The sequence below is a fragment of the Pistacia vera genome, unplaced genomic scaffold, assembly GCF_008641045.1.
Source record: "Pistacia vera cultivar Batoury unplaced genomic scaffold, PisVer_v2 Contig317, whole genome shotgun sequence".
Classification (NCBI taxonomy): Eukaryota; Viridiplantae; Streptophyta; class Magnoliopsida; order Sapindales; family Anacardiaceae; genus Pistacia; species Pistacia vera.
The window spans coordinates 589964-599217 of NW_022196132.1; the positions used below are offsets into that span (position 1 = coordinate 589964).

The following is a 9254-nucleotide window of genomic DNA, read 5'->3' on the forward strand; positions in this document are numbered from 1 at the left end:
CAGTGATGCTTACTTTGGGGTGGTAGACTAGAAACTAGAAACCAACACTCGTGATTCGTGAAAACACCGTTTCACTGCATCTACCCGCTTCAAAGGATATCTAAAATTTTACAGAAACAGTTGCTGTGAGGATTAATGGGTGAAGTTTTGTTTGACCTTGAACAAGTTCTCAGGAGCAAACAGGTTTTTGTTTCTTCATTATTTATTTTTAGGGCTTTACGTCTCAATACATGTTTGCGTTTTTAATCTGTGTAATCTTGGCAATTTTATATAAGACATTAACAATAAATTGCATAACTTCACTTTATCACCCTAATTTCTAACAATGGTAGCTTTTTAATTGGGTCTATTATAAATTATTCAAAATTCTATTCTTTTTCATGTGTTTCAATTTCTTAGGCCTTGTTTGGTTATACCATATTTTAAGTTCTTATATTGATAAGATCGAAGATTTTTTTTTTTTTTCCCTTCTTATGGAGAAGATGATAAATTGGTTTTGGCTCCATAAGCAAGAACATTGTTTTTGAGAATTTGTGTGCTAATAAGATCAGTCTTGTAACTAGATTAGATGTTATCATCTGGGATAAATGATACATTATAATTCGTTTCTTGGTTTTCGAGGAAGAAAAAAAACGTCATTTGCAATTTTTGCTACCTTGTGTTCTGAAAACAAATGCTTTTCTAGGAGAGGTTGACGCCTGCAGAAGCAAAGGTTCTTCTAACATACAAGTCTAAGGCTGTCAGGGAGTTTACGGCTGGTGCACTTGTAGGATCTGGTGTTACGTGGTTAGGTATGTATAATTGTTCTTGCTTTGAGAGACCTGCTAGTGTTATGTTATACATTTCATCACCAATCCAGAGACATTTACTTACATGTGTATGCGCCGATTTGATGTCCTTATATGCACATAACTTTCCATTTTATTTTGCTAAAATTTTAGTTGGAGAAGTGTCTATAGAAGCTGCTAAGTTAGGTGTCACATTAAGCTTTTTGTTTCACAACCTGAAAATTCTTCCCCCCGCGAAGAATTCCTCCACATTAAGCTGCTAAGTTGGTGACACATCAAACTTATGTTGTATATATTGTTTGTAATCCTAAGACAATTTTATCCCAGCCCTAGCTTGCTACTTAGCATAGATTTGTGTCCAGTGCAGTGGATTCCTGCATTAAACCCTAAGTAGGTTTTATAAGACATTCATTTGCTATGTTGAGATTATATAATTTTTGACGATGACAATAGTTATTCCAAAATTGCTTTAATTATTTCTAGTGATGTTTGTCTTATTATTATTATTATTTATTTTAATCATTTTTGGAGCTATTGAAAATCTAAGATTGGTAGTTATCCTTGTGGAGTTTATTTAGCGAAGCAAGTGAAAGCCACTATATCCAGTTGAAAGAAAAAGAGAAGAGAGAATAAATTGATCTGTCCAAACCATTGAATTCTTCATTAAACAGTCAAATCCAATGGTGCATGTATTTAGACTATAATTTATTGCTGGGTCCAAATCAGTTGTATGTTCAGCATATTATTCACAAGTGGTCAATGTGATAGCTGCTGGTAATTAATTCTTTCTTATATTGTTGTTATGGTGATTCTTTATCTATGGACATTCCCAGAATCTCAATTCTCAAATCATTTCTTTCAAATGGCAATACTTTGATTGTTGGTTTCTTTTCATCTTTAACTTCCAGCAACTTTCTGATAATTTTTAAGCCTCCCTTTCAGCAACATGGAGGCTAAATAAGTTATTACGAGTCAACCTTTCAGGAGGTAAGAGATCCTTCATTCAAACAAATCAGAATTACTTCAAATCACCAATGCTGGAATACATATTTCCTTGCCTCTTTTATATCTTCTATCTTGTCCTTTGCCATGTTACAGAAATCTTTCCTTCCTGCAGGAGCTGCTATTGTCTGTGGATTTTGGAGATTTACTAGTTCCCTTGAATCATGCGTTGATAGTATTCTTGGAGTAGATGGAAGTCGGCTGCAGAAAGAGTTAGCGAACATGTAGGTTTCTCTGTTTGTTTGCTAATTGGTGGTGAAGTTTTCTACCCTTTGTACCTTTCATGAAGGAACTTCTACTTTTGCTGTTCATGAATCTTGTTTTCTAATGTTACTTATCTGTGCTTTATTTTAGTAATCTCTCCTTTTTTGTATCTGTGCTTGATAATTTTAAGGTATTGTTTTCTTGAGAGGAACCAAAAAATTTGTTGTGGAAGATCACTTCAATTATGAGAATTGTAACCATAATTAATTTTATGATTAGCTGAGAGATATTTTCTTTCTTGTATTCAAAGTTGTTGAGTCCAAAAATCAAGCGTTTTGATCTGAGTAACGATTTAATGCTCTTTTTTATTGAATTTCATCCATGTCCATTAAAGTGCTATTGAAGTTAGGTGCAGTCTTGCAGGGGTGGTTGCCCCTTAAGCTTGTAGTGTGTTACCAGGACAACCTGTTATAGTATTGTCAGATAAGTGCCTGTAGTTTGAAACACACGTGTGTGTTCACCCTAGTTTTTTCTATTTCTTTTCTTGTTTATTCATTTCACAATACCCAAAAGTTTTTAACTGATCAAGACACTTTTTTTTTTTTTTTTTTCTTCACATGTCGTATTAGATAATTTTTTCCTCAAGGTTCATTTACAGATTGGAAAGAGTTTATGACATTTGAATTTGCAGTGATTCACATTGCTTACATGTTGTATTAGATAATTTTTTCCTCAAGGTTCATTTATAGACTGGAAAGAGTTTATGACATTTGAATTTGCGGAGATTCATATTGCATTTCACATTTACTGTATTTAATAATGTTGCAAGATCTGTATTTTCGGTAATCTCCAAATATTTCCATTTCTGTTTACTTTTGGCATGACTTTCTGTCATATTCATGAGGGAATTTCAATCAACAGAATATTCAACAAATACCGAGATGATCCTTGGAGAATGCAGCTTATCTCTAAACATTTTTATTCAGAGAAAGTTTATGATGATTCAACCTCAGATCAGCCAAAATTAAGATGGCGCTACAAGAACTATTTTAATGATAATGTTGCTTATGGTCAAAGAACACATGAGAGTGACTCTTATGGTGACTCCGATACTGACTCTCGCAACAATTCCCACAATGAGGCCAACAGTGACTTCCAGAATGACTCTGGCAGCAAAAAGAATGATTTGGAGTCTAACAAAGTTCTTGTAAGTATGCTAGCTGCCCAAGACGAATTATTGTGGGCATGATTTATTTATTTTCTTTCAGAAGAGCAATATATCTGAAACTTTTTCTTTTTTAAGATTTGCTGCTTTTCCCTTAAAATTTTCTGATTTTGATTTGGGTCACTAATTTTCCAATATTCAACTTTGGTAACTTGATATTTACATGCTCTGTTTGTGTGGCGGTACTTTTTCTTGGAATAATATTGTTCAATATAACCATTGGAACAAGTTATATCTTTTGACTGTGACCAGGGATTTCAAGCACTTGGATTGGAATTGTCATATTTCCCTATATTCAGTTTTGCTTATGACAAAGACGAGCACATTACTCTGCGAAGTGGAATAAATGCGATTGAAATTATGAAAAATATAAAGAATAATCATACAAGGAAAATTGAACTTGTTATACAAGCATACCATGGAAATGAATCTGGTCACATAGTAGTTGATAGAAATGTTCTGTTTTCTGTGGCACTTCTTAATAAATATCTATTAACTAACCAATTTTATTTTTTTCAGGTGAAACCTGATGTTGATGCGGTTATGGATCCTCTAGATTGTGTTTTTGGCAATGCGGCAACAATGGAGGAGATTCATCACCCTAATAAATCAAGCACGCCTACCAGGGTACTCTCACGTAACCATAAAAGATCTCATCGGCGTCGTCGAATGCGCCATCATGAAGGTTCCCTGGAACCTCATTATGCGTAAAGAGACCAAATTGATTGTCATGAACATCGAGGAGGGGAAACCAGAGAGAAAAAGTTGAAACATCAACATCGACATCATTGAGTTTGTGAAGGTTACGATTGCAAATCTGAATGTTGAACCTTTGTCAGGTACATTATTGTCAATAAATTCCTTCCTGTTGGGGTGAGATTGTCTATTGAATTTGTTGTCAAACCAAATATAAAAATGTTCTCTGGGGCACTATTTGGTTTGTTGCTTTGTGCACGGCTCTAGTGGGCTAGAACATAAAAACAAAGAAAAGCGATGTATTTTGTATTTGTCAATTACTGATGCGAACCCGACATTTCTCTGAAATCTACGGAAGAGCTGATATTTGTGATCTTTCTCAACATTTCTCTATGGCCTTAAGTCTAAAATAGGTGATTTTGTAGACTGATCAGATACGTTAAAAACGTAATCCATGGTTTGTGCTTCCTCATCCACTCGATCAAGAGAAAGCAATCTAGACTTTGAATCCATTAATTTGCAACCCTTTTCTATAATTGGCCACTGTCTGTCTGTCTCTGTCTGTTCTCCATTTACACGCCTAACAAAAACTGCCAATAAAAAGGACAATGTTATAGACAAAATTAACCATTAGACATGGATGGAACACAGTTGTAAATCAGGATTTTCTTCTCTCAAGCTTGACTATGCCTTTTCTGCCACGGGGATGGGCAAAAAATAATCAAAGAAAGTTTAAATCAATCACTCTTTAATCAATTGACCAGAAAAAGGTCAGTGTTGTGGTGTTTGTCGGGTCATATTATTGCATATTATATTTGATGGGTTATTTTCTCGGATGATCCACCACCTTCCCAAGGCGGGAAAAGTTGCAGAAGCTATTTCCTGCATTGACCCTACCCTACCCCTACACGCGCTTGGCAGAACTAAGAAGAAGACAAATTTTAGGCAAATCCAAAGTAAACAACACCTCTTCCTCCTCTTCCTCGTCCTTTCTTGGAAGCTTCGTGCCTCTTTGCATTTGCACCTTCATTTCATTTTCTGTAAAAAGAAATCATTTTATATTTAACATTCCAAAAGAAGAGTTGTTTATTGAGAATTGCCTTAAAATGTAGTGTTTGGGAGTATTATAATTTATAAGGTTCAAGAGTTTTTTCTTTTGATTTAGTTTGTTTTATTGTAACTCTTAAAATTACATATGTATTATGTAACTAGCATTAATTTATTGACGATTTAATAGTAAAAGAGCAAATGAATCTAATATGGATTCTTGAGTTCGAGTTTTCTTATGCACTAATAGGGATGATCATTGAGAGGATTTATCCGATCGTTTATTTCAAAGCCTTGAGAGATTAGTTAAAGTACGTACAAACTTATTCAGACACTTCGAACACAAAAAGAAAAAAAAAAAGACTATTAAGATTAGTAGTTAAATATAATTAACATGATAACGGTTCAATAAAAAAATGTTTGTATTATCAATTGTACATGGCATGGGACATGGTAGAATGCACGAGAGATTATTAGAATATTTAATAACAAAGTATACTCCATTAAACAATTCTACAAAAACCATTTATGGGTTTTCAAGTAGGGACATGACAAGAGTTGGTATAATTAGTTTATACTTGCATGGTGTGCGATCTAGAAATTTGGTTAATTATTTAAAAAAAAAATTATAAAAGTTAATGAAATCTAATAGGTATATGTGATTTATCATAACTAAATATCTTTTAAGATCGCTTTCATTTTATCCAAAATAAAAGGGTTATTGCTAATGCTAAATGCTAATACTGTGCAAAAAGCTTGACTTGGGTTTCTTTTCTGGGTCTTCTCTGTTGTGGCTGTGGACGAAGTTGCCGTAATTTTCTCTTTACGCGTATTTGAGAGAATCACTTTATGAACCTTGCTTTCTGCAACAACTTTGTTTAATTAATTAACATTAACATTTCATCCAAACTTTTTTTTTTTTTTTTTTAATCATTGAAGTATTTGGATTAGTTTACACACACCTCAATTAATTTTTAGAATCTTGAAATTATTAACTATGTAAGAGTCCTAATGATCATCATCTCTATTATTTAGTATACAAGAAACTCGAATTCAAGAGCTTATAACTTTTTTTTTTTTTTTTGGTTTTTTTTTACCACCAGACTATCAAGCAATGTGTAGACTTAAAAAAAAGTGATAAGTTACATGAAATGGTCCTCCCTTTAAATGAATTCAAGTATTTATATGGAATATGATTATATGTTTAAAATAAATGATTATATTGGACATAATTTATGATTGAAAAAGGATGGTTATGATAATCTGGATTGTTCTACATGTAATTATAAACAAAACCAGCAAGAACAAAATTGCGAAGAAAATGAAAACTCAAATAACATACGTTAAAATGGCATGGCAAGAAGGAAATTTCCAAGAAGCAGAGGGGCAATAACCTCCTTCAAACCTTCTCTTTATCTGTTCACTGATTCCCCCTTAGGCCTTACCTCTGAAAGGGAGATTTCATTTCATTTCCTTTCTTTCATATTCTTTGCCATTGCAAACACTAACAAAACCAAGAACTTAATACCCAATACTCAGAATATATTGTTAACAATCCTCTTCTCTTCAATTTTTTTTTTTTTTTTTAATTATTTAGCCTTTAGGGTTTTGACACACGCCATTCCTTTATGATTTTGCCTTTTCTTTCCTGCCATCACAATCCCATCAAGATTTTGATTCCATCCCATGATAATTCTTTGCTTTTCTTCTCAAAGATAGCATCTTTCTTCTTCTTCTTCTTGTTTATATCTCTCTTTCTCTCTTCTGGGTTCTTGTTATCTTTGAGGACTGTAACAGACAACAACAAATTACTACAAAGCTCGGCAGCCACCACAGCCATGAAGGTTTACCCCGTCCCCACAAAGAAGAGAAACAACATCACCATTCAATATTATGATAATCAAATTGATAATAACAATTTGAGAAACCCACAAAATCTTTCAACTGGGTCTCACAAGAAGCTCCGCCGCTTGCCCCATATCTTTACTCGGGTTCTTGAGCTTCCTTTCAGGTCCGATGCTGACGTGGCGGTCGAGGAGAGCCCGGATTGCTTCAAGTTCGTTGCCGAGACCGATGGTATCGGCGAAGTGAGGGCACATATGATCCAAATCTATCCTGGGGTCACTAAAATCGTTGTTAGGCCAAATGGGTCTGTGGAGTTGTCTTCGTTGGATGAGCTGGAGCTGGATATGTGGCGGTTTCGGTTACCCGAGACGACCCGGCCCGAATTGGCGAGTGCGGTTTATGTGGATGGGGAGCTGATAGTGACAGTGCCAAAAGGTGGGGACTTGGAGAGTTTGGAGGAGAGAGACGGGGGTGGTCGTGGTAGTGGTGGTGACGGTGGTGAAAACGGGGATTTTAGAGGAGGTATGGGAAACAATAGGCTTGTGCTTGTACAGTGATACATAGTGATCTTTTTTATGCTTTAATTATGTTTATGTTACATTTAATGTTGAACTTTAGCCTGCAAGTTTAGTTTTTGAGGGCTTTTTATGGTTAATTTTGCTTCAATGAATCGGAAATGTTGTTTTTGTTGCATGATAATGGCAATGGAAATGAAGATGGTTCTTTATTTTACTTTTTGATGAGCTTTTTTCGTCCTCCTTTTCAGTAGTTTAAATGGTCTGGCTGAATTGTGCATATGATGTAATTTTGTTTGTGTAGTTGGAGTTTTGGACCAAAAAAGTTGAACATTTCTGTCATTTGCTTTGTTGCTGCTTATTTTTTGGAGTGGAAAAAAAATGGATTACAATTATTGACAAATTAGCTGAAGACTGAAGAATTGTTTTAGTTTCAATGGAATTGTGGCTTTTGTGGTCTTGGGTTCCTGATGATGAGAAGCATAAGATACAAAATGTCTAGTTTGTGTCCATCCCTTATTTCTTCTTTCTTGGTAATTGATTAGATCGTTGCATTTTACTTTGAAATCCATATAATTGATTCCTTCCTAGGTCCTATGTTTTTTACCTACTACTTTAGATTCTTAGTATTTAAAGCTTTTTTTTTTTTTTTTCTGTATTCTACCTTTTAAGAAGATTCATTTGAGAAAATATGGCTGGTGAACAGCGCTATTTGACCTGTTAATTCCAAGAATTGGTTCCCATGTTACTTCTTGGTTAAGAATTAAGATATATGCTTCCGTCTAATCTTTGGATTTAAATTGTTTTAGCATACCATTTTCTTTTGGTGCTTAAGATATTCAATATCATGCTTTGCAGACTAATGATAAATTATATTATCTGTGGAGTCCTTTTGGTCCCATTTGCTTCATTCATCTGGTAATCAGTCTTCTAGTTGACACATCTTTTTTTTTTTGTGGGAAAACTTTTGTAGATTTTCTCTCTTAATGCTTTTGATTGACCTACTGATCCACATACCATCTGGGTATCTTTTTGTTCTTGTTACTTTTCGTTTGAAATAATAAAATGTATTCTTACACATTTAGTCTTTATTATATAATCACTGTTAGAAGTCTTCTTTATGGATACAAGAAACCCATGTATCTCTTAGTTTTACACCGAATATAGTCCTCCTAGCAGTTTTTCTGGATTTGAGCTCAAATTATCTTGTGGTGTTGAAAAGGGGCTCAGATTTTACTTTTCTAAACCTGCTTTTTCTCTTGCCTGATTCTCATAAGGTTTTCTTTGAGCATACTTTCTATACATTTAACTTTATCTTCCAAAAGGATTTTAACATTTATGGCTACCTACCTATGCTGTCTATAGAGATTATTGATATGATTGTGTTATTATTATGAACTAAAGGAAGAATACCCGTTCTTATTCATCACTTCTATGTAAAGCATTAATACTTATTTGATGGATCCTTGGTAAATTCGTTCATGAATGGGAGACCTAGATAAATCATAATCCTCTATTTTGATGGTTGAGAAATTCCCATAATTTTTTTTTTTTTTGATTCTTTGTTCTGCTCTAGAGATTTTTTTTAAATGTTTAACATGTTTTGAATAAGTTGCCTTTATTCTATTTTAGGCACCGCATTCTTGCCATTAACCTACGGAATATCCAACTAAAAAAAAAAAGGTTTTTCCCTGCGTGATTGTTGTTTTATAATAGAAAAATTGTGTAGAATGGAACTTTTCTAGTGGACAGTGAAGGTTTGGTTAGGCTCAGAGAGATTACACGCTTCCTATTTGTTGCCAGCAGAATATGTTTGGATGTAACAGCTTTGATGAAAATTGAAAATAATAGTCGACTGTATGGTGTAAAATATTTGACTTACGTTTTTCCTAAATCCTCCTAATATTATATTAACATCATGTATTCTCCTCT

At 34.0% G+C, this 9254-nt stretch overlaps 2 protein-coding genes across 2 annotated transcripts; both read left to right on the forward strand.

Annotated features, from left to right (window-relative positions):
- The first annotated feature begins 33 nt into the window (after positions 1 to 33).
- On the forward strand, positions 34 to 4306 carry LOC116136623. Its single transcript, XM_031422294.1, has 6 exons — positions 34 to 183; positions 686 to 791; positions 1731 to 1775; positions 1906 to 2014; positions 2916 to 3201; positions 3739 to 4306. Exons 1-6 carry the CDS (start codon positions 136 to 138, stop codon positions 3928 to 3930), a joined length of 786 nt encoding a protein of 261 aa, XP_031278154.1. The 5' UTR covers positions 34 to 135; the 3' UTR covers positions 3931 to 4306.
- Positions 4307 to 6287: 1981 nt separating this feature from the next.
- On the forward strand, positions 6288 to 7545 carry LOC116136620. The gene has a single exon (XM_031422291.1). The coding sequence runs from the start codon at positions 6591 to 6593 to the stop codon at positions 7362 to 7364; it is 774 nt and encodes a 257-aa protein (XP_031278151.1). The 5' UTR covers positions 6288 to 6590; the 3' UTR covers positions 7365 to 7545.
- The last annotated feature ends 1709 nt before the right edge of the window (positions 7546 to 9254 follow it).

Coding starts and splice junctions, on each gene's coding strand:
- LOC116136623 (XM_031422294.1), top strand. CDS start 136: ATGGGTGAAGTTTTGTTTGACCTTGAACAAGTTCTCAGGAGCAAACAG. Junction 792..1,730: donor ATCTGGTGTTACGTGGTTAG/GTATGTATAATT, acceptor CCTCCCTTTCAG/CAACATGGAGGCTAAATAAG. Junction 3,202..3,738: donor TGGAGTCTAACAAAGTTCTT/GTAAGTATGCTA, acceptor TATTTTTTTCAG/GTGAAACCTGATGTTGATGC.
- LOC116136620 (XM_031422291.1), top strand. CDS start 6,591: ATGATTTTGCCTTTTCTTTCCTGCCATCACAATCCCATCAAGATTTTG.